Source organism: Pleurodeles waltl, chromosome 7 (assembly GCF_031143425.1).
Source record: "Pleurodeles waltl isolate 20211129_DDA chromosome 7, aPleWal1.hap1.20221129, whole genome shotgun sequence".
Lineage (NCBI taxonomy): Eukaryota > Metazoa > Chordata > Amphibia > Caudata > Salamandridae > Pleurodeles > Pleurodeles waltl.
Window position 1 is genome coordinate 1,123,071,169 of NC_090446.1, and position 25,962 is coordinate 1,123,097,130.

The 25,962-nt window shown below is 44.1% G+C and overlaps 1 protein-coding gene across 2 annotated transcripts in view; it reads left to right on the forward strand.

Annotated features, from left to right (window-relative positions):
- The window catches only part of KCTD2 (potassium channel tetramerization domain containing 2), a 223,855-nt gene that overhangs the window by 12,182 nt on the left and 185,711 nt on the right, over window positions 1-25,962 (forward strand). For both annotated transcript variants that reach the window (XM_069200110.1, XM_069200111.1), the window contains exons 3-4: window positions 12,380-12,471; window positions 13,569-13,664. In XM_069200110.1, coding sequence (XP_069056211.1) covers window positions 12,380-12,471; window positions 13,569-13,664 — 188 coding nt within the window. The remainder of the gene's footprint in view (window positions 1-12,379; window positions 12,472-13,568; window positions 13,665-25,962) is intronic.

Sequence of the window (25,962 nt, forward strand, 5' to 3'; positions counted from 1 at the left end):
GTGTGGATGGATCCCCCAGTGTTTTCTTACCCAGAATCCTCAAATTTAGCTAAACAAAATCAAATTTTTCCCACATTTATGTGTGGAATCACTGCCCCGGGACACATTTCCTACCACCCAACGTTCCCCTCCGTCTCCTGGTAAAAATGATACCTCACTTGTGTAGGTGGGCCAAGTGCCTGTAACAGGGAAGAGCCAAAAACATGTCGAAATTGAGAGGTAACCAAAGGGGGGGTCCAAAAGGCCAGTTTGAAAACAAAACACTTTTAGGCTGACAAGTAGGGCAGAATTGTTATCGGTATAGATGAGACAATGCTGGGTGGTAGGAATTTTGTAGATTCCTGCAGATTCCGGAAGGTTCCATCACAAAAATGTGGGAAAAATGTGTGATTTCCAGCAAAGAAAATTGTGCGGGTGCATGTGAAGCACACCAGCCTGTACCCACCCAGATGTTTAGTTTTCAGATGTGTCTAGGTCTTGTGGATTTTTCTACAAGGCAGCATCCCAAAGTCCAAAAAATGCAGCCCTCACCATTCCAAGTGGGATGATTTTGAGAGTTAGACAAGCTCTCATGGCCCGAATGTAAAACCAAAACACAAATTAATCAAATGTCCTCTTGCTTGACGTGGGATAAGATGTTTTAGTGTCCGGGGGGGGAGAGCTGAAAGACTGTTAACCCCTTCACTTGTGGTGGGGGCATAACCATGCCCATAGTGGTTGGTAGCCACAACCCCACTATTTTGTTTTTTATATTCCCTGGCATCTAGGAGGTTTTCTGCCCCTCCCCAGGGAGTGAATTGGGGGTAATTGCCCCATCTGCCCACCGGTGGGCAGAACAACTTTGGCCCCATTTATTTGGGATGGGTGTATGGCCATACCCCACCTTCGTTATTTTGAAGAAAAAAAACCTTCTCTGGTTGGCTTTCTGCCCCCCTTGGTGGCAGATGGGCCTTCCAGAAATAGGCCGATCTGGCCAACAGTAATGTGCCCTAATGGGCAGTGACCCTTGCCCAAAGAGGCTGCGCCCCCAAACTAAACACACACACCAATCCCTGGTGCCTAAATGGTTTCTGCCCCCTTGGGGCAGATCGGCCTAATAGCAATAGGCCGATCTGCCCCAAGGGGGACAGAAATGGCCTAATTTAAATCCCTCCTCCCCACCCCCCGGGGAGTGAGCCTAAGGGGTCACTCCCCTTGCATGAAATTGGTGCAAAAAAAATCCCTGGTGCCTAGTGGTTTCTCCCCCCCTTGAGGGCAGATCGGCCTAATAAACATAGGCCGATCTGCCCCCAAGAGGGGGCAGAAAAGGCCTAAAATAAATTTGTCCCCAAGGGGAACGACCCTTACCTAAGGGATCGTTCCCCTTGTGTGAAATTGACGATAACAATAAAAATCCCTGGTGTCTAGTGGTTTCTTCCCCCCTTAGGGGCACATTGACCTAATAAAAATAGGCCGATCTGCCCCCCTTGGGGGCAGAAATGACCTAAAATAAAATTGCCTAGGGGAGCGACCCTTTCTGAAGGTGTTGCTCCCCATGTGTAAAAAAAAAAAAAAGAAGAAAAAAATCCCTGGTGCTTAGTGGTTTGTACCCACCTTTGGAGCAGATCGGCCTAATTAAAATAGGCCGATCTGCCCCCAAGGGGGGGCAGAAATGGCCTAAAATAAAATTGCCCCCAGGGAAGCGACCCTTGCCTAAGGGGCCACTCCCCTAATTATATATATATATATATATATATATATATATATATATATATATATATATATATATATATATATATATATATATATATATAAAAATAAGCTGATCTGCAAAAATAAAAAAATCCCTGGTGCGTATGCCGATCTGCCCCCAAGGGGGACGGAAATGGCCTAAAATAAATTTGCCCCAATCACCCTAGGGGAGCAACCCTTGCCTAAGGGGCCACTCCCCTAATTATATATATATATACATATATATAAAAATAAGCTGATCTGCCCCCAAGGGGAGCAGAAATGGCCAAAAAACAATTTCGTCCCAGGGGAGTGACCCTTGCCTAAGGGGTTGTTCCCCACACGAAAAAAAACAACAACAAATTTTCCCTGGTGCCTAGTGGGTTATGCCCCCCGGGGGCAGATCGGCCTAATTTAAATAGGCTGATCTGCCCCCGGGCAGAAAAGCACCCAGTAAGCTACATTGTGCTTCGAATTTAGCATTGTACTGAATTTCATATTTTTAAATGCATTTAATTAATGTTAAAACAGATCAAGACAGTTTGCTGAATTAACTGTTTTACCTTCACAGAATACTCTTTCTTTACTGTTTGTACTGGAGATGCTCCTTTATCAATTGTTATACTTGAATGTGTCCTAAGATTGTGAGTTTATCTGTGTGAGTTTTCATACTGCATCTAACCTTTTTAATTGAGAATTTGCATATTTCATTGTCTCGCATTCTTTTCTATGTATGATCGTATGGTATGGGTTGTGTAGAAAGCATTGGATTTTTGTACACAGAAGAGGGTATAAGGTAGAGTTTTATAGAGAACGGGCATGAGCGAATGTATGCAGGGTTTATTGTTAACAGTTAAGCAACCTTATTGATCTTACCTTCACCTGGCAATGCACCAAAGACTATTAAACCCGCAGTGGCTTGTCCCTGAGCTTAGGCACAAGTCACCAATGAGCCCCACCATACACCTGCTTGTATCTTTCATAAAGAAAGACTGCCATCACAAACTGCATCACCAAACCAGTGATGTCTCCTATACTTGCAGTTGTATGGCTAGCACACCTACCCCAATGAGCTTTCTCCAAAGGCATTTCTGTGAGCAGCATATTTCGAGTAAACATGACCATGATACAGAAGATTGGCACGTTGCTAGATGATAAGAAGCTTAATGCTCTTGTCACCTCGTTCATCATTGTTAGGTGGCAGATTCTAGTTGTGGTAATTTCGCTAGTACCAGTTGCTACACTGAGTGGGCTTCACTGTTTATTTCATCACAGCATGAGAACACCAAGGGGCCATTCGGTGCCTATGTACAATGCCTGATTCTACAGGAATACAAAGAATATTAAGAGGAAACACCTCACCTGCAGCTGCCCCTGGCCCTTTTTGTAGGGTGATCCCCAATCTTTTTGCCTCCTTCCTCCTAATTTTTCTGACCAGTTTTCGTTGGCTTTAGGACTCTGGGCACTTTACCACTACTAATCAGTGCTAAAGTGCATATGGTCACTGTGTATATTGTATAGTTGATTGGTCTATTCCTTATTGGCATATTTGGTTTACTAGTAAGTCCCTAGTAAAGTGCACCAGAGGTGCCTAGGGCCTGTAAATCAAATGCTACTAGTGGGCCTGCAGCACTGGGTGTGCCACCTACATTAGTAGCCTTGTAAACATGACTCAAACCTACCACTGAAGTGTCTGTGTGTGCAGTTTTAAACTGCCAATTTGACCTGGCAAGTGTACCCACTTGCCAGGCCCAAACCTTCCTATTTGGTACATGTAAGGCACCTCCAAGAAAGGCCCTAGGTAGCCCCATGGGCAGGGTGCAGTGTATATAAAAGGTAGGACATGTACTGGTGTGTTTTACACGTCCTAACAGTGAAATACTGCCAAATTCCGGTTTCAGTGTTGCAAGGCGTATTTCCCTCATGAGTTAACATGGGGGCTGTCTTTAAATAACTTTAAAGTGCAGATTCCCTTTGAGGGCGGATAGAAATATGGAGTTTGGGGTCTCTAAACAATTTAAAAATACATCTTTTAGTGAAGTTGATTTTTAGATTGTGAGTTTGAAAATGCCACTTTTAGAAAGTAGGCATTTTCTTGCTTAAACCATTCTGTGACTCTGCCTGTTTGTGGATTCCCCATCCGGGTCAGTTTAACAGTTGGGCTGTTCACATTTCTCCTCTAGACAGTGACACAAAGGAACCTAGGGTGTAGCCTGCATATCTTGATGAGCCATCTGAGCTAGAGTGGAGGGAAGAGTGGTCGCCTACACCTGAAAGGACTGTGCCTGCCTTCACACAATGCAGTCCCCAACCCATTGGTCTGCGTCTGGGGACTGGCCTGGACAAGGAAGGGTCTTGCAAACACTTGAGACTTTGCTTTAAAATTTGCCAACTTCAAAGGCAGAAGGGGGTATACGAAGAAGACCTAAAACCCCAGACTTATAGAATCTTTCTGGAATCAAGAGGAACCAACATCTGCCAAGGAGGAGAGGTGGAGGAGGAGTACTGTCCCTTTGCTGTGCTGCTTTGCTGGACTGGCCTGCAGTTGCTGTTTCTGCCTGAAAGGAGTGCAAAGGGTGAACTTTGCTGTGTGTCCTGCTTGAGAAAGTTCTACAAGGGCTTGGAGGAGAGCTTGCCTCCTGTTGGACGTCTCAGGGACACCAAAGACTTCAGTTTCCTCAACCTGCAGCACTGGAAACTGTGTGTTTTGTGCTGTTCAAGAGGAGAAACCACCACAACGCCGGCAACGATGCCGCTGGCCTGCACCGTGACTTGCCGATGCTGCACCGAGTTGCATTGCCCCACTTCGCACCGCAGCCCTGGTCTCAACGACGCCGTCATCAGACGACTTCACTGAGCCGCTGCTCGCACCGCAACATGTGGGCCCCGCACTCCGGCATTGCCTGCTCACACTGCAGCCTAGGCATCCCAGACGCTACCGCTCCTGCTGACACCGGCGCCGCTGCCTGCACCGTGGCCTGTGGACACCACTCGTGAGGAGAACGAAGCACCGTCCTGCACCACAGCCCCAGTCCACCGACACTAGCACCATCGACTCCAGTGTCGTCACCAGGTATCCCTGCTCGCACCGTGGCCTGCGGACACCGCTCATGAGCCTTGGGAAGCACTTTCCCGTCCCGCACAGCTGGCTTTGGCCTACTGAAGACATCGCTTCAGCAACAACGCCGCCGCTGCCTACACCGTGACCTGTGGACGTCGCACCGCCCCGCTTCACACCGCAGCCCTGGTCTCACCGACGTCGCTGGATGACCGTCACTGAGCCGCTGACTGCACCGTGACCTGTGGGCACCGCACGTTGCACCGTCTGGCTTGGCGCTGCAGCCCCGATGCCATCCACACCAGTGCTCCTGACTTCATCAGCCCGGAGTTCGATCTGCAACGCGTGTGACTTCAAGGGCCTGACAACTCCCGCACTGACTCCAGGACCAACACCGTGACACGAGCGACGCCGCTCTCCAGGGCTCACTGCGAGGATCATGACGCCCTGTAATTTCAAAGATACTGTTTATGAGTCTCCCGACACCGTAGCTGGCCCGCGACGTCGCGGCCGGCCTGAACTGTTTGTTTTGTTGATCACTACGCCATGATAGCCCCAGCTGGAGCTATCGACTTCAAGGAATTGTATTTTTGAGTAAACCTTGCAAAATTCATATCTTTAACACTGTAGGTTAGATTTTTATCGTTTTGGTCTTATTCTACACAGATAAATATTGGCTATTTTTCTAAAACTGGCGTGGTGTCCTGTAGTGTTTTCACTTATTACTGTATGTTATGTGCAAATGCTTTACACATTGCTTCTGAAATAAGCCTGGCTGCTCGTTCCAAGCTACCAGGCGGTGAGCAGGGGTTATTGGAGCGGAAATCTCCCTTATCCATACTAGAGTGAGGGTCCCTACTTGGACAGGGTGCAAACCCACAGCTACCTAGAGACCCCATTTCCAACACCCGCCAAATGGTGGCATGCTTCATCATTGGTGTTTCCTCTCACCCTGGTAGGACATTACCACCTAGGTGGGCTCAACCAAGACTGGGAGGTCTTCTATATGTTGTTTTCTGGACAGTTAAGGTGATCCAGTTGGTTATGGGCAGGCCCTACATTTCTTTATTTAATTGGAACCCATACCATGACTAAAAACGACTTTTTGGGATGCCAATAGGAAAATCCATGTTTCTAGCATGCTAATCCAGCCTACATGTTTCATAGGGCTTCAAAATGCCTTGTCGGTCACTGCTATCGTCAGGGCTTCTAAACCTTCCTACCTGCACTTATTCTAAAAAGGTGTGTGAAAAGAGGAGGCAAAAGGCTCCTCTACCTTAATACTGGTGTAAAAAAAAAAAACATTTTCACAGTTTGCCACCAATCTCTGGAATCAGTGATCAGACTCTGTTTATTATCTAACAATGCCAGTAACATCCTTGAACTCATTATGGGCCCCTCATTCCACCTGCTGGTCAATACGGAGACCTGGTTTTCTGAAACTGAAATTGCCATCATCTCTGATCTCCACTCTTAAATACCCTGTATATAAAAAAAATGCCTCAGGGAGGGAGTTTGAATAGAGCTGATCGTTTGCACATGCCATCACTTACAGGGAGATCCCTGGCCCAGCTATGAATCTTTTGAGAACACTGGTAAAATGTATAAATTAATAACCATACTTGCTTGCTCTAAAGCTAGAGATGATTATGGTATAGATAATGCACATTTGAGGTGTTGCCCTTCAGAGGTGTTTTCTCTGTGGAGTCAGTTTGATAATGATTGCCCAAAAAAGCAGACCCTCCAATTAGCATCCACTTTTTGTTAGATAACTCTCTAGAAAAATGTTGAATTCTTAAAATACATTTGCCATTGAATGAAGAGCTTTGTGGTTGATACTATGTTCATCAAGATTATGGTGTCTACAAAATTCTCTATAAACATAGTTTTCCCTGGTCAGTAGCCTAGTACAAAACAACCGCCATGTCGGTTTAGTCAGTCACACCTTCTAGGGGACAATAATTAATACATAAATTAATGAATTAGTATCTTAGCTACCCCAATAATTTGCAAAATTGTTGGTCTGTGCTGATGTAGAATATGGTTTGTTTCATTCCTCCAGATACCAAAGATCGCAGTGTTGTCATCAGCAACTGGGTATGCAAAACCACCTTTATCCAGCTCAGATTTTCTTTCCAACATGTCTTTATTCTCAGACAATTCCACCATATATGAAACATTGTTCCATGCTCCTTCCCATAACTTGCCGGGGATGTCTCAAGGGTGGTTTCCCAGCATGTTTGTTACTTCTAGTTCCAGTTTGCTAACCTTTTGTCTAGTATCTTATGTATGTCTTAAATTAAGCCCTTTTTAGTGGTGTAAGTTTCCTTTCAGCTGTCTCCTTGTTTGGTGGGAGCAGTGGTGCATGTCTTTTCTGGATGTACATTTTTATTTTGGATTTGTGGATCAGGTCTAATAGTTATACGCCTCTACCCTTCCTCAAGCATCTGATGTGTTCCAGGTGTAGAACAGGAGTGAAGTGTGGGTTATGTATCAAAGGGTTTGATGATGGGAATGTCTTGTGTGCCCCCCCTCCCTCCTTTGGTGAACTGATTCTAAATATCTAGAGCAGTTTTCTGAGCAAGTGTGGGGTGGTCGCAGGTCCTTGGTTAACCATGCTAAATCCCACAGTGACCATTTCCCTAGTGCCTGGTCCACAAAGGGTCATTTTTTTATCTGACTTTGCTATCCCTTCAGCGATGATTATAAGATGGGCTGGATAGTTTAAAATATTGGTGCATGCCAGTCCTCTCCTTTATATAGGGGCCACAAAATGTGTTTATTTACTCATGTCCTTCCCTCTGCCCATACATAGCTTATTACTTTCTTTTATAAACTGTATAATTCGTCTTTTGATATAGATTCAGGTAGACCCTCAAGAAAGTATAGTAGTCAGGCAATATGTTCACTGTAATACAATTATTCTTCCTATTCAGAATATCCCTAGTTTTTGTCACTTTCTAAGGTGTTTTAGTATTTGGTATCTTGGTATAGACCAGTTCATTGAGGCCTAGTTAAGTTTATTCATAAATATTTTATTGAAGTGTTTACCATCGGAATGGTATTTCTTCAGCGTGTCTGTGACAGAAAAAATAACCTTACAGATTTCCCGATATTTCTTCAAATTGTTCTCGTTTGTTTGCAAGAATCTTGGTGAAAATTGTTACTATGGAATTTTTGAAGGCGATGGAACTGTATGAGGTACATTCAGTTGAGTTCTTCCCTAGTTTCAGAATCATGGTTATGTCAGCCTCGGCCATTTTGGGGGTAACTGTTCCTGTGAGGGTAACTTGATCGATGAGGCCAACTAAGTGTTCTTTGATTTGTGAGAGGAAAAAGTTATAGAAAGGCAAGGGAATGCTATCCGGGCCTGGAGTTTAATTTGAGTGCGTTTCTTTTATTACATTTATAACCTCGTCAATAAGTTGGTCTAAATCTTCGGCCCAGTTAGGAGGGAATCACATCAGTTGGCCTGTGTCTAACTATTCCTGTATCTCTTTATTTCTCTCACCTCCTGGGGAGTGTATTTTCATAGTCGCATTTAAAGATCTCTATGTTGTCTGCTTTTCTAGCAGCCCAATTACCAGTTTGGGCATTTAACTTTTTGCTACACAATTTCTTGTTCGCTGTGCCTGTAATCTGTTTGCTAAATTAGTTCATATTTTATGTCCTTTTTTCATAGAATTGTTGTCCTCATTTTAACATTGTCAGTTAAACTTTGCTAGTTCTGATGAGGTTAAGTTGCCCTCTTGAAAACTGCAAGTTGTCATTTAGTCCGTATAGCGTTTTTGCTTGTTTACGGTTTCTAAGCTTGACTGTTAATTTAGATATTTGTAGTCTTGTGTTCTGCACTATTCTAGCTGAAATGGACAAAGCTATCTCATATTACTGCCTTTATGGTGTCCTAGTGTATATTTGATGAGATGTCAGTGAGTTAATTCTACTCAAATTATTATTTTATGGCTTTTATCATTCAAGGCCTTTTTGCCGGCTCCTGGAATGGTCTAGTATTCAGTCTCCAGCACACGATATTAGGCGGGCTTCGTGATGTATTGGACATACTGAATGAACTTCTTCTCTTATACTATTTTAGTGACCTTGATATAATAGTGAGTTTGAGAAGGATTGCAAACATCACCCTTTTTTGTGGGCTGAGGCGTAATTGCACAAAATGACCTCGATTGTGTGAAATTGAGTGTAATTATGCGAAATGCATGTTACACTTCAAAAATTACCGAAACGGTCCGTGTATAAATTCAGCTCGAAAATGTAATTTGGAGTTGATTTCTGATTGCTCACATTCAGATTTATAGTTTTGCGCTCAACAAGTACTCAAATGATCTGCTTGGGTAAAAAAAATCTACCGGAGAGGTCACTCACATTAAAAAATTACCTCAAGGGTACATCTTGCATTCTCCCCGAAATCACGTAATGTGTCACAATGCAATAATCTTGGCTATCTTGCATAATTACACCAGCCTAATTAAATTTTTTCGAAGCGTAGCTCAGAACCAGTATTGTCTTGGAAAGTGTCAATGTTTCATGCAGCACTGATTGCTTGGTAGTAAGTGTGATTCCTGTAGGCATATTATGTATGGGTCCTGAGGGGTCAGATGGTGCCATATTTTGTTTCTTTTATTTGGGACTTTAAGCCTCTTAACATTGAGGAAGATAAGCTTGAATTGTGTTTTTTGAGTTGTGTGCTCTGTATTGCTCACCATTTTGAGTCTTTGTTGTTCACAGTCGTAAGCTAAGTGGTGTCTCTCCCTCATCCCCCTTAATGTATTGTGACTTGTAACTAAGTGTGATGGCTAACTGGCTTGGGCAGAACGTTCTATGTGCACCTCTGAGTGAGTTTGCTCTTTTGTGCATATTTCTCTTATCTCTGGTGCCATATGGCTTTTACTTGTGTGGGCCTTTGAGCTCATCAGGTCTAAAGTGTGTTTTTAGTATTTTCTGGCATCTCGTCCCCCTGCCTACTCGCTCCCCCACTCCCCTCTTACTTGACTCTTTGTTGCCCTGGATTATGGTTTGGCTTGTTCTATGTAGTTCATGCAAGGCCTTTCCACAATTCTGCGTGGTTACTTTTTGTATTTTCTGTTAATGTAGGGGACATGTTGCTAGATGGAGCGTTTAGGGCCTGTTTGCTTAATATTGTTGCAGTGATTGTAAAGTATTTGTTTGTCCCCCAGTGTTTGGCTGTTCCTTGGCTTATTTATGGCCTTACTGCTGTGGGCATGTCTTCTGGGTCACCACAGGACTGGAATGATGGCGGTTTTCTGGCAAGCTAACCTCCCTCTTTAACCAGGTATGTACTCCTTCAGAGTACACAAGCATATACTTTTTTCACATTGCTGCTTCTGTGGGATGGATTGTGCCTTTGCTCTAAAGCCCCAGTTCAGGCTCTTACACCCATCTGGGTGCATTTTAGGGCGGGTCACCCCTTCCTTCCACCCACTACACAAGCTTCTTATTACTTATCTTCCGGCTGATGTGAATAGGTCTCCAAGCATCTCTAGTACTGGTGGTTGGGGGGTGGGGGCGTGTGGTCTGAGGGGTTCACCGAATAAGAACAGGGCCTTTGTTTACATGCTTGTTATGGGAGCTTTCTATTGTCCCTCGCCTGCAGGCCCATACAGAGGAGGTGGCCGCCATGTTGTCAGTCTGTACAATGTCCATCTGTGGCATTTCAGTGGTGTTGGGGGTGCCTTTCTGTGGGGTTCAGGGTATAGTGTTATCCTAAGGGCTCCTTAGATCTGCTGCATCACTTTTACCTGATCCACATCGGCAAATGTGTTTGTATTTGTCCAAATGGGCAGGTGGAACAATGTACTAGAGCTAAAACAATTTCACCATCTTGGCCAGAAGACCATGTTGTCTATTTTAATAAAGTAAGCAAATGGATTAACAGGAGAGTAAAACAAAGTATTGCTGTTGTATGCACTCTTTATAAATGTGAATGAATGAAAAAAATGTATGTGAAGGCCTTCCTCACAAAAAAGACTGTACACCCTATAGGTAGGGGCCTTTGTAGGAGTCCTAAACAGTCATTGGTTGTACTGTAATTTGCCGCTGTTACAGAAGGCCTTTTGTACCATGGCACAGTAGTACTCCACTTAACTCTGTAAAAGTGCTGTGATCTACTCCCAGAGGTGGCAGGGGATTAAAACTTGGATACTGTATGGCACAAGTAATTATACTCCGTCTCAATATCCAGTCACAAACTTTGAAGAAGAAGAAATCTTGTATTACATACAGGAAAGGCAATTAAACTTAAGAACGATACAAGAAGCCAGAGTCTGGACACATTTAGCATCAAAGATACAACCGCAAATACAATCAGAATTTCGAGCTGTAAGACGCCATAATTGAAATAACCTTTGCACTGTTACTAATGTTAATAAACGGGTAGAAATTTGGCCGTGCTCTTTGATGTTTTCAAGTTTAACATAAGCAATGTTTACAGTGTTTAGTGAGCGGGACAGAGATGTTGAATAGAATGTTAAAGTTTATTCAAATTTCTATAATACCTCTCTCCCCAGGAGTGTGAGAATCCATAAAAAAGTCCAGAAACCCAAATCATCCAAAATCCCACCACTAAGGGAAACAGGAGTTCCCCCAAGTCCTGGATGATAATACAGGGTGATAAAGGCCTTTTTCAGAGTTTCAGTTTTTTGTTAAAAGGCGTACTAGTGATCCACTGGCTTTTCAGTTATGCTGGATACAGTTCTTGGGGAATCCAGCCATGAGTCAAAATGATCTCGTAGTCAAAGTTGTGCAAGTCAACTACTAGAACAAACCGAAAATGAGATTGTTTATGTAGTTCTGTGAGATTTTTTTTATGTTCACTAGCAGTTTAGCCTGGGCCCTCATTGTGATGACCCACTGTTGATTCCTCTAACATACAATACCAAATTCATTTTGCTGTGTCACGATTCATTTAACCTGTCTGGTGTCCCCCAACACATAGTACTCCCAGACCACGTATAGTCCTACTTAGTGGTGTGAATAATGTGCTAAGTAACATAAAATGGTATGAGCATAGATCTGCTCACCTCAGCTAGCTTTGTACAAGAGGAGAAGTTTGGGTTGGATGAAAAAAGAGAGCAGATGAGGGCTTTTTGTCATGGGGGTAGACATTTGTCACAGCCCAGTCCATATGCCACTATTTCTCTAACTGCATCAATGTAGTCTACTGAGCAAAAGAGGAGATGTAGTAACCAAACTTCATTGTGGATATTGCATTTCTTATGTTATACTCGGGGTGCTGTGTCATTATAACACACATAATGGCAGGCAGCTGTTTTGTCTGGATTTAACAACACAATAATAGAAGGCCTATGAGTGCAGGAAGGCTCAACATCCAAGAAGAGGAATACTCCAGTGTTGGGTCATAGAGCAAAAGCAGAAGCACTGACTTAGTGCTGGACAGTGGTCCCCAACAACCAGCAAACCTCAAGTGTACACCATTGTCTTTGCTGATTGATGCTCCTTTGTTCCTCCTGACCATGGTTTTACTATCCACACCATTCATAGATATTTCTTTTAGGTGTCCTTTGTACCTCTGACCATGGTTTTACTATCCACACCATTCATAGATATTTCTTTTAGGTGTCCTTGAGGAGGCTGAGTTTTACAACATTTCCTCACTCGTCCGACTGGTCAAGGAGCGGATACGAGACAATGAGAACAGGACCTCTCAGGTGAGACACAATAACAGCCAGAGGCAATGTCTAAGATCGGTGTGATGAGTAGTGAAAAGAATGTATATTTTATTTACATGTTTTTCTGCTGTGCATACCAGGACTTGTGGGCATCAGAACGCTGCACAGAAACAGCATTTGTAGTGCATAGAAGACAGTGTAGTGCAAAAAAAGATCTTTGCAGACAGGTGTGCAATAAATACGGACAGGTAATAGCGGAAAAACATGTACCAACAATAAAGGATCAGTGAAATGTAAAGGCAAGCATGTACAGTTGCCCTAAATTACGTTGTGTCACTGACAGTAATTCTTTGAGTTCAAGGATGTCATCACTTTTCTATGCCTTTGGTGTTGTGATGACATACACGCATTATGATAATCTTGTTGGGAGTCTCAATGTTATCTCCATTTGTTGCACTAAACGGTTTGAGTAATTGACTATTAGCTCATAAAAATCCACCAGTAAGGAATAATGGCAATAAGAAGACACTGAAATGATAGCTCATTAACTGTGCCTCTACTCTCTCAAAGGGCTGCACTTCTCAGAATCAGGTCTATATTTTTGCACTACTTTGTTTGGGACCATGATGGGAAGTGAAGTACCAGACCAAAGGTATCCCTTTGCTAAAATATGTATTTTCCCAAAAATCTTGTTGCGGATGTGGGTTTCATTTTGTTTCTGAATACAGGACAAAGCCTGAAACACACATACTCTTTTCTGTGCCCTGCATACAGCTTGCTGCTTGCATTGTGGGAAATGCTCTGAAACTGGAATTTAGGAATTCAAGTTTTGTATCAGCATAAGCTCACTCAGTGAATATGGACAACTCCCTTCCTGCTTTCAGCCTAAATACCTAGGGTTGGCATTGGAGATGCATGCGTCCAGTGGCCCCATTATTCATTACTTTGTGTATTTTCAAGGCACTCTGCTATAGAATGATCAAAGATGGCCATTTGTTATGCCTTTCATTTTATATAAAATCCTGTGCTCATCATGCTGCTTGTGGGTCATTGCAAGTAAAATATAACTGCAGCATTCTAGAAGAAGGTTCGCTCTTGTATCATTGCTAACAGATGGTTCCCCCCGTTCTCATCAGGGACCGGTGAAGCATGTGTACCGGGTTTTGCAGTGTCAGGAGGAGGAGCTTACACAGATGGTCTCCACAATGTCCGATGGGTGGAAGTTTGAGCAGGTGAGTGAACCATATATTTGAATATGGCTGCGTGCTTGATCCTAAGGGTCTTTGAGTACACTTTTCCATTTTAAACGTTGTAGTTGCATGCAAAATGTAGAAATGCTTCAAACCTGCTTGAAATCACTTGACCTCTTTTGCCTTTACACCATACAGTAGACCTTTGTTTAAGACTACACAAACCTCCATTTTCTATTTTATTACATTCTCCCTGATTGAGAAGAGGAAGATAATTGAGACAAATAATCAGAGTACAGTTAACATAAGAATCCTTCATTTTGTAATGTTGGTAAGTGAGCCTGACCTGCTGTTGGAAATGGCCCTCTCTACCAGGTCACCCCAAACTTTTCACCTTCCTCCTCCTACTTTTTGCTGGATTTTTGCTTATTGGCCTTAGGACTCTGTGCACTTTACCAAAGCTAACCAGTGAAAAATCCCTGGTACTCACTCCCCTAAACATGGCTTGATTGCCAATATACACAATTGGCATATTTAATTTACATGTAGGTCCTTTGTACAGTGGTATACCATATACCCGTGGCTTGTAAATTTAATTCTACCAGTGTGCCTGCAGCACTTATTGTGCCACCCACTTAAGTAGCACCTTAAAACTTGTCCCAGGCCTGCCATTACAGCCTGAAGAGAGTGTCCCATTGCTATTTCGACTTGGCATTTAAAACCTCTTGCTAAGCCTTAAACTCTCCTTTCATTACATACAAGTCATCCCTTAGGTAGGCCCTAGGTAGCACGTAGGGCAGGGTGCTGTGTAATTAAAAAGGTAGGACATGTACTCTTTAGTTTTTAGTTTTAGTCCTAATTTGTTTTTTTCAGTACTTTGAGGCCTACCCCTCCCATAGGATAACACATGGGATTCCTTATTAAATTTAATAATTTGTAATTCCTACATTAGAGGTGGTAGATATGTCATGTTTGGTATCTATGAACTTGTAATGATAAACCTTCTCTCAGGGTAAAGTCAGATTTATCATTGCAAGTTTGAAAATGACACTTTTAGAAAGTTGGCATTTTCCTACCCTTAGCCCTCTGTGCCTGGACTCTGCCTTTGGTCACAAGACTGGTTGTAACCGACAGTTAAACAGTAGTGGGATTAGCAGAGCCTGGATGGGCCATTAACTGACTTGATGGAGGAGCAGAGCTGAGTACAGCCCGACTTACACCTGAATAGGCTGTGCCCTGCTGCAACACAATAGATTTAGCAACCCTGTATTGTCAGTGCAGCCAGCTAGGAGTCATGGCAGGGGAGGCAGGAAGCTCCTGGAACTTCAGAGAACTCATCTGGAAACTTCTCCCATCCTCTAGGAGCAGGGCACCAGGGTATAAAAATAGGGCTCTCAGACCTACTTCTTAGTTCACTACTGGACCTGCGGAAAGACTCTCAGAGGACTGCCTGCTGCTGTGACCTCCTGTGCACTCTACCAGACAACTGCTGTACCTGGAAGGACTGTTTTGCTGCCTGGAGCCTGCCTTGAACCGTCAGAGGCCAGCCCTGCTGTGGACCCCTACATCTTCACCTGCACCCAGTACTTCAGTAGTGACTCCAAGAGATAGTTTAGCTGGCCTCCTGTTTAAAGTCACAGGGACAAAACAGGCTCCCACCATCTTGAACCCGCACCTGGACCCAGCCCAATTAAATTTTTGAACCCACAAGAGGTCATGATCCACTCCTGGACCCTTGGTTGTGGTGCTAAAAGTGCCCAGGTGGCCATTCTCTGAAACTGAGGACTTGCTAATTATTGGATTTTGATGATTTTGGTGTCAAATAATTAATTTATTAAAATGTCCTCTATTTTTCTAAATTGGTTTTAGATTTTAATTGTGTTATGTTCTCACTGTATTGCTGTCTGTATGCTGCATAAATACTTAACACGTTGCCTCTAAGTTTAGCCTGACTGCTTTTTGTGCCAAGCTACCCAGGGTTAAGCACAGGTTAAATGAGTGACTTTTTGTGTCCACCCTGCAAGGGATTGGAGCTGTTGCTTGACCAGGGCTCACACCCTAGTCAACCAACAACCAAATTTCTTACACCTGCCTTCTGAATTATCCATAAAAGCAAAATTATTTCGGGTGATTCACAATAATATGTAGCAGCCAAAACCACCCAGGGAGTCAAATCACACCTTCATTGCACCTGACCTGCTCCAAATCTCGAAGTCACTCCACTTTTGTTTCTGATCCACTCTACCTCAGAATTGGATTCCTGCTGTTATTTAATCTCAAGATCTTCCACATTGCCTTTGTGGGTTATCTCTTACCTTACTTTGTGCTGAAACCCTCCGTTTTGGAAAGCCTTTTTTTCACCTCTTGCACTTTCATTTCTGTAATGACTGCTGCTGAGTGTAGATTATTGTAGTATTCTAATTCTCATCTGTTTGGAACCTGATTTTTTGCCAGTATTGCATATTGGTGATTTTTCATCCGTTTTCATTCCTAGTCTCTTGAAGGAAGACTGAATTGCCCTCTGTCCCGGGATACGTATTGAGAATTTGAAACCAAGTTGCTAGGTGATCCATTTGCAGACTTTCTTTTGGGTTGAAGACGTCTTCATTTTTGGCTCTTTTGCTAGACCTATGAACCCACACTATGGGTGTTATTATAGACAGGGACCAGGGGTTTGGGAGGGTGCCCAGCCCCATTGCGCATTCCACTGCCCTAATTATGGGCAGTGGAATGCACGACGTGTGCCACTGCACTAGCACATTGCAGCCGGCTCCATTAGGAGCCGGCTGCAATGTTAAGGCCCAACGGGGAAACCATAATAGGGCCGATGGGGTTCAGGCCACACAAGCGGCCTGATGGCGGTATGGCATTGGCTGGCGGCCAATGTCATAAAGAGGGCCTATATCTTTTTTGCTGCTTTTTCTTTCTTCGGCTAATGTGGATTCAATGCAAGGGGTCTTTCTGGGTTCAGTGGCAGGATTGCAAAGCTTTAGTTGTGCTACTGTAGTCTCCCGCCTTTCCTATCCTGTCATGTTACAACATGCCTATATGTTCCACCAAGGTCCTCAGCCCTAGACCGACAGGGTTCTCTCTCATGGCCGCAATCACTTTTCTGCACTACTAGGAACGTCTGTGGCTAGCAGGCTCACTGATTGTTATGAAACAGAGCCATGCCTTGACTAGTGCTGCAGGAGCTATCTCCTCTTTTGGAATTGCAGTGGGAACTTTCCTTGTTTGTCTGCTTTGTGACAAACATCAAAAACTCGATTGTTAAAAATGATATTTTGAAAAACCTTTTTATTGAAATCTTTCATGTGGAAAAAGTGTTTCAAAAATTATTTACCTAATTTTGAATTTTTTGAAACATGTAGAATTTTTAAGTTATTGTGCCTTTTTAGGTCTCACCTAAAATTGGACCTATTGTGGACAACACTAATGCTTAAAATGGTACATTCCATTGCTTATTATTGGTTGACTTTCGTGTCAATCTTATTTGCTTACTTAATATTCAGTAGGTTCCTTCCTCTCGTATATGTTCTTCCCCAGGAGCACACCTTTGTTACCCTGCTTTTAATTAGATTACTTGTATCCTTCTTCGACTGACTCTGGGGAACTACTTTCTTTACTTCTGTTTCTGCACTTCCTGGGTGTGCATGTCTTTTCTTGCTCTCCCTCCCCCATGTGCTGCTTGCTTCCCATTGAATACCACCATGTGGATTGTGTTGCACCTGTGGCTCATCTGATGTTTCCCCCACATTCCTTCCCACCCTATCACTTTTCTTGTTCCCTCTTGTCTGGCAGAATAAACCATATTCAGGCAGCTTTCAAGTAATATGAACCTGTGTGGTAAAGTGAACAGCCTGGTCACTTTACTTACAGAGAAGGAAAGAACTTTCCTACTGCTGTTTTCCAGGCTCCTGCTGCTGAGCTAGCAATTTGACAGTTGGCATCCTGCAGTAATTATATGTTTGTTTTCCTTTTATTTTCATGCAGAATTATTGTATGAGACACGTGTGCCATTTTTAGGTTGAGCCTCCAAGGAGCGCACATTTTTAGGTTGCGCCTCCAAGCAGCGCACATGCGCTTTTGCTTGGCGATGTATTGTATTTAAAAGGGGGCTTTTACCCCACCCACTACTTACCATTTGTTAGCATCATAATCATTCTGTTTGCTGTCTTCTAATTCGGCAGGGCATGTGAGACGCCACTTCCATCTCTCCCTTTCCCCCTCTCACCCTTTCTCCCCCCCCCCCCACCTTATTAATAACATTTTTCAGCCACTGCCTCAGGTGTGTGGGCAGCCGTTCTCCCTTTCTAGGAATGCTTCTCGGTGCTTAGATCCCATACACGCTTTCCTTTAATTTAGAAATCACTCGCTGTCCCAGCCTTGCAGGATACGCCACATACAGTAGTTAAGCGGAAACTTCTTTCAAGCGCATGGGTATGACTGGGAATAAAGGATGAGAGTGCCAATGGTAACTGCCCACGGTTGTTAGTTTTGTAAGAACAGGTTGTTTTATTTTCTGCTAGCCATAGGTAGTTGCAGTGTCAACAAGGAAGCAGCAGTTGAAGGAAACAAGGAGAATAATTAGATTATTACATGTACTGGTGCACTGCTCCGAAAAAGAGCTCATCCAAGTGATTTTTCTCTTTCTTTTTTTTTAATATCAGAAATCTTTTCACCCAGATATTAAATCCTCTGTACGGAGAGGGTGGGGACAAACTGCTGCACCCTCTTTTGCTTAGAACACATCTTCACTGCAGCAGGCTGAACCCCCCCACTGTTGCAGATTACAGTTTCTAGGAAAGCAACAATTAACATCAGGTTGAGTCTGTGACAACCAGCAGTCACTCTGCAGTATTATCATTCTGTAGCCAGGGAAGAGGATGTAGAGTAACGATCAGAGCTGCCTGCTTTGGGGCCGGGGAACCAAGTTCCAGTCCCGGCGCGTCAGCTCAAAATCCTGTGATTCAGGTCATACTACTTAAGCGCACCATGCATTAAAAAAACGCAGAACGAAAGTGAAGATGTCCTTGTGTAATGTAACTTGTGCTCATGTAAAGTGCAACAATTGGGACTGAGTTTGCACTATATGAAACTACTGCAAAAAAAAAAAAATAAAGAGAGTTCACTATCGGTGTGAATAAGTAAGGCTGTGTCTGAGAACAGGAAGCTTGACGCCCACCCTGCTACAGGAAGCCATATATAGAACTGTGACATTAATCAAATACAGAAAATAATACACACCACTCCTCACAGGAAAATGAAACCTACCCTCCCAATCATTAAATTAACATTTAATGATTGGGAGGGTAGGACTGGCTCCTGGATTCAAACCACTGAGTCAGAGTCTTGCATAGTGTCGGGCAATCTGCTGAATTTACTGTTTAAATTCTGAATGTGTGTTTGTAACCCTTCTCTTTTCCCTGCACCCTGCCATTCTTCTCTGGTCCCAGTAGGTTTTGTATTTGCACAGACAAGATTTTTAGAAAGAAGTAATGCGTTAGCACCATGACAGCTGTCTTCAAAACTGAGGTTCAAGTCCTGACATCCGCTCAACATCCTGTGATTTTGTGCACATCACTTGCTCTGTAAGCATGAATGTGGCCTTGTCTGTAAGCATGAATGTGGCCTTGTGTAATGTAACTGGTGGTCATGTAAAGTAAAGGTCATGTAAATTGCTGATGTAAAACACTCCAATGCCTGTGCGCAAAGTTTGCGTTGTATAAACACTGCAAAAAAACACAAACAACCATTTGTAATGCAATTAGTCTTGCATTTGCTAGTTAGAGCTATTGACGTTGTAAACTCAGAACTGGACTTTTCTTGCCACATAAATTGGTCAACCCCGCCTCATAATTTGGTATTTTCCTTCCGCACAATTCCAGTGGCCTTGCATATAACTAAAGTACTTCCATTTACCTTCTTCCTCTATCTGTAGCCAAAAATTAAAATGTTGCCATTTAGCATCCTAATTTAAATCTGTCTTGCTAATTCCAATAGAATACCACTTTCACCACCCCACCAAAAGAGTTGCTGGCTGGGTAACACAATTCCTCAAACAAGACAGCCACGGGGGAGTAACAAGAGTAATAAACTAGAAGGGTCACTCAAATATATCATGTGTTCAGTCATAGTGTAAGAAGGATGTTAAGTTGGCCTAAATCGTGGTCATAATTGCAATAAGGAGAGATTAATAAAACATATAGAATTATCATATAAACACAATAAAAACCTTTATCAGAAATAAACGTTTGGCATTAGACTCTAATACTCAGAATAGCCCCTAGAGGACACCACAATGAAAATAGCATTTGTAAGAAACATGGTAATGTTACCATGTAGTTAGCCCCTAGAGGGAATAACCACGTAAAAAAAAAATGTAACTATACATTTAGACCCTAAAGGGCATCGTGCATTGCACATTTTCAAGACGCAATGATTTTACAAACAAGACCCTTGATACACAAACTACTCTCAGCTGTAAAACAAACGTTTCAGCCATGAGAGAAGTGAAAAAGCCACTGAATGGAGGGAGGAGTTATTATTTTGTAGTCCCCACTAACCTAGTGTGAGGACCCAGAGATGATCTAGAAAGAAACAGTAGGTTGTGGTGAAAGGTTTGAAGGTGGCCCCATTGCCTAGGGCCACCATGGGCTGGGTTATGAGCAACAATGTTTTGTAAAAGAATAAACTGCAAAGCATTATGGGACGACTGAATGCAGCAAATATTGTAGTATGTGTACTGTAATGCTCAGAACATGCCCTTGAGGATACCACAATAAAAATATAATTTGTAAGAAACATGGTCATGTAACCATATAATTAGCCCCTAGAGAGCATAACCAGATGAAAATAGAATGCCTCAAAGTAATGTAGTGCAACCATATATTTAGTCTCTAGAGGGCGTAGTGCCTTACACATTTTCAGGCCTAGCAGACCTACTGCAATACCAAGGCCCTTAGAACACAAACTACTCCAGGCTGTAAAACAAAAGTTCCAGCCATATGAGAGCTTAAAAAGGGACTGAATGGTGGGAGGGGTTATTATTTTGGGGGCCCCATTAACTTAGTGTGGGGACCCAGAGATGACCTAGACAGAAAGAGTGTGTCACACTAACGTTTTGGTGGTGGTCCCATTGTCCTAAGACCACCACAGACTGAGTTATGGGAAAAATGTTTTAAAAAAAGAATGCTTGCAGAGCATTAAGGGGCGACTTTTCCTGAGTGCAGTGAATATTGTAATAGTATTGGCCCTCCCGCTGTGCCAGGAGAGCCGCATTGCAGATTTCTATATTTTTTAGTAAAGCATTTATCAATTATAAGTGTGTTTGGGAAAGCTATGGAGCGTGAAGTGGAGAGCCAAAAGAAATTACTGTGATTGGGTAACAGTGTGAACAGTGTGACCAGTGCTCCAATACTGCCAATGGAGTTTGCACTGTGAGGGTCATAGCTGCAGTGGAGCACGAAGCGGAGAGACAAAAGTAAAAAATAATTCACCCGCGCTGAAGTATATTGGCAATCATGCAATAATCCATGCAACAGGGTCAGTCTGCAAGGCGGTAACAAATCCGCCCTAAGGCGGGACAAACGTAAAGCAATTACCAATGACACTAAGGGATTTTTTAAAGGCAAGCCCCCGAATGAATGAAAGTGATGGATGTCAGGTGGGTGTGGTTAAAAGCCCACAATACTTACAAAAGGTCAAAGCGCTTGCCTATGTGTGATCTATTGACTTAGTCACATTTTTTTTTTTTTACCATGTTGTACAGCATGGCTAAAAGTACAAAATAAGTGCTATGACGTGGTCAACGCTGGCCTCTATATAGCACTTTTTAAAAAAATTTACTTACAGCCGTGCTGCACAGCAGCCACACAGCTGTGCAACATGGGAAAGAAAAAATTTCTTAGTACTTTTTACCACGCTATAATGCAGCTGCGCTACTGTACCACCTGTATTAAAAATTGACACTCTTTCGTGCTGGACTCAAACCGAACTCTGTGTGGTAGATGCCTCTACTCGCCAGCGGACTTCTTTCACATGGCATGGTCATGCCCCAGGATCCAACGATACTGGACATGCATCCTACATGAACTCTCCACTTTGTTGAACATCAACTTGACGGCCTCCCCCAGGGTCCCTTTACTAGGGATGATGGAGGACATTGGGGGTACCCGGGTGACTCGCACACTGGGGGGCACGGCCTTGCTTATTGCAAAAATGGACATTGCTAGATGCTGGGTATCCAAGACCCCTCCCTTGCTACAACAATGGAGAAGGGGATGGATTGGTGTGCTTAAATGGACCGATCCGTTTACCAGGCAAGGAGTTTTGAAAGCAAATAGCATAGGATTTGGGACATGTGGTTGGGCGCTACTCATCCATGAGCATTTAAACCTACCCAAGTGCTGAATGGCCTTGTTCATCCGGGAGTCTGTACCTGAATGTATTAATATGATAATGAAATGTGCCTTCTACCTTGCAACCTGGTGTTATGTTCATAAATCAATAAAAGTTGGTTATAACAAAAAAAAAAAAAAATTGGCAAAGCCAATAGATCTCACCTAGGTGAGACCTATTGGCTTTGCCAATCCTTGTAATTTTTAAATAATGGTACTTTGCTAGGTTGGTTGCTACTGTCTAGGCTCCCAACAAAGACACTGGTGCCATGTCTTGACTCTTCCTTGTTTGTGTTTCTCTAAATGAAATTAGCGCAGCAAGATAATATCATACAGCGTTAACAACACATTTAAGAACATTAAAGTAATAGCAAGAACAGCACCGTGGGGGGGGGGGGGGGGTTGAAGAAGGAAGTGGGGCAAATCTACTGCATGTGTCACTCAAATAATGTGAAGATAAATAATAAAATCTCAAAAATTAGGAATACGAATTACAAAAGTGGGGAGTGCAGAATAAAATTGGTATCAAGTGGATACTTCATGAGGAGGGCGGGGGCTAGCGCAGTAATATAAAGTGCTAATGTGGTCCCAGGTATAGGGGGAGGGCCAGATGTGTGTGAAATGTAGAAGGGTTGGGTTGTCTGTGTTCTAGCATGGGTGAGTATCCCCTCAGGGTGGGAGATCATCGTTAGCTACCATCTTTTTATGAGTAAGGCATCCCAAAGATCAGCGTTTGGGATTTGACAAAGCCCTTATTTCCTCTCTCCACAAGTGCCTTTCTCCTGCACCCTCAGTTGGAGTTCATTATGCCAAGATGACAGAGAGGGAAGTGCAGAGGACTTGCAACACCAGTTGATGGCTCAGCACGCCATGAAGAGGGCAAGGTCTATAAATCTCGTGTTAAGGTTAGCCCCTTCAGGGCTAGGGTAGCCACCCAGGAGGGTAAAATTGCAGAAGCAGTGAAGTGGTCGCCATGTGTGCCAGGTGAGTGTAAAGAATATTTCAGACTAGAAGTGACTGGCTTTCCACCAGACCAAAGCATGTGATTCATGTGGGCTGGTTCCGCCTGGCATTGGGTGCAATTCAGGGAGACTTTTGGGAATAGTGTGTGTAGTTTCATGAGAGTAAGAAATGCTCTGTGTAGTATACTAGTTTGTACATATTTAAACTAGACATTGTAGGGAATGTGTAATGGATACTGTAGCACTGCCTGCCAGTATCTGCTGTTAAATACAACCTGAAGTTCCTCTTTCCAGCTATGTCGGAGGGATTGTAAGGATATTTCGCATGTGTCTGAAGACCACTATACAGCTAGGTTATCAATTTTTTCCCGTGGTCGATTGTGTGAAAGGTTTGCAATTAAGTATATGTTCAGGGGGAGGGGGATCTGTGGGTGATCAAATGGATCACCCACAGAAGTTAGGCCAACAGGATCACAGGAGGCAAGTGGCCCAGGATGGGTCAGGAAGCCCAATACCAGAATAGCTGGTGCATAGGAAGGTGTAGGAAGCTGGCCTGGTATGTGGTGAGCACCTATGGTGTTATCACCTTATACCAGGTCCAGGTATCCCCTATTAGTGAGGTGTAGACAGTGTCTAGGAAGCCAGGGCTTTCTAGAGTTAGCTGTTGATGAGCAGCCAAGACTTATCTAGGAGACATGCAAAGCTTATGCAATACCACTACAGTCACACAGCACTTACACACACATGAAAGAACCACACAGTGTTACAAACATAAAGGTACTTTGTTATGGTAACACAAATACTGAAATACTGTATAGGCTATACACCATTAGAAGGTGAGTAAACACACTATTTTGTACACTTTAGAAGTCAGTGATTAGCATAGAAAGCAATACCAAATAGTAAAGCAATAGAAAACAGTGAAGGTCCTGGGGGAGAACAAACCATATACTAAGTAAGTGGAATGTAAAAGGCAGTCCCCCACCCAAGGAAGTGAACTCCAAAAGGTAAGTACCAGGGTGCCCCCTAGCGACCAGGAGAGAGGAGGTAAGTACCTGGCTTCTCCCCCAAACCCACAGGAGAACTTTGGAAAAGGACTATGCACGACCCAGACAAGACCGGAAGAAACCAAAGGTGGATCCTAACAGACTTGCAAAAGAAAGGAACCAAGTCCAGTTTAAGTTGGAGTGTCCACCTGTGGCAAGAGCCACTACCCACCCTTCTGTGGATGCAGGACCAGGTCGATGGTGGAGGAAGAAAGTTAGCATTGCAGCACAGGAGCAGAAGAGGAGTTCCAGAATTGATGCAAACGATGTCCCACATGGGCGGTCATGATTCAGTCAGTCAGTGGTGCTGGAAAACGGAAGAGTCAGTGAAGAAGGTTTTGCAAGGCTGAAGAGGCCCAGCAAGGCACAGGGGACTCGACCCAAAGGAGGGGAGTCCGAGGTGGCTCTCAGCAGCTGGGAGAGTCACAGGAAGAGGAGGCAGCCCTCACAGGCGACCCACAGGCAGCAAGCACAGAAGTCGCAGTGAGGCACACTCGGCACACCTGGAGAGGAGTCCTACATCGCTGGACCAGCAGGCAGGAGACAGTGCTTTGCAGGGACGACCAGGGCTACACGGAGTCTGAAGATTCTTTGGAGGAGAAACAAACAAGCCTTGGAGGCTGCAAGAGTAGCAGTGCACAGGGGTACTGTCCTGCAAGGAGAGGCAAGGGCTTACCATCTCTCAAGTTGAGCTGGAAGAGAGGACCACTCCAGACTACCACCTGTGGTGCAGGATCCACGCAGTTCCGGAGAAGAGAAGATCCACCAAGCCAGTTGTCGTTGCAGTTGGTGGCTGCGGATGCGGGGGTGTGACTCCTTAACTCCAAGGGAGATTCTTTCTTGTGCAGGCTGAAAACTCATCACCCTCAGAGGATGCACAACCAGGGAAATTTTGCAGTTACTGGAAGGAGTCGGAGAAACAATGTTGCAGAGCTGAGTCATCCCTGGAGTTGCAGATTGTTGGTTTCTGGAGGGTCCAGTTGCAGTCCCAGTGGCCAGAAGATTAAGTAAACGATGCAGAGGAGTCCTGCTGGAATCTTGCACGTTGACATGAAGACCCAACCTGGAGGGAGCCCCTAAGGGGGATTGGTCACCTAGCAGGGTGACCACCTATCAGGAGGGAGCTGTGACATCACCTGCCTGACCTGGCCACTCAGATGCTCCCAGGGGCCTCTGCCCACCTTGGATTCAAGATGGCAGAATTAAGTGGCCACCTGGGGGAGCTCTGGGCACCACCCCTGGGGTGGTGATGGACAGGAGAGTGATTACTCCTCTTTCCATTGTCCAGGTTGGCGCCAGAGCAGGGACCGGGGGTCCCTCAACTGGTGCAAACCAGTTTATGTAAGGAGGGCACCAAATGTGCACTTCAAAGCACACCAGTGGCTTGGCGAGACTACCCAAGCCATGTAACACCTATTTCCAAAGGATGAGGGTGTTGCCTCCCTGTCCCAAAGGAAATCCTTTGTTCTGCCTTCCTATGCTTGAGCTGGTCAAGCAGCAGGAGAGCCAAAACCCAAGAAGACTGGTAGGAGCATTGATTGCTGGGTGTCCCCTAAGGAGCCCCCAGAGTGCATAGAATCATACAACCAATACAAGCAACATTATTGGGGTATGATTCCGACATGTTTGATTCAAAACATGCCCAGGTTCAGCGTTACCATCATGTAGCTGGACATAGTCCAGGAAAATGGAGCTAGAGTTCATAGCGGCACATCTGCTCCTGCAGGGGTGCTCTCAAAAACAAATATGTGCACCCTGCCCTCTGGGCTAGGAGGGCCTGCCTTTGGGGCGACTTGCAGTGACCTGGTGCAGTGACCTTTAGTCTAAGGGTGCATGCACCTTTTCAAGCAGGCTGTAATGGCAGGCCTACAAGCACATTTTTATGGGCTCCCATGGGTGGCACAATAAATGCCGAACCCTTGGTGCCCTAATT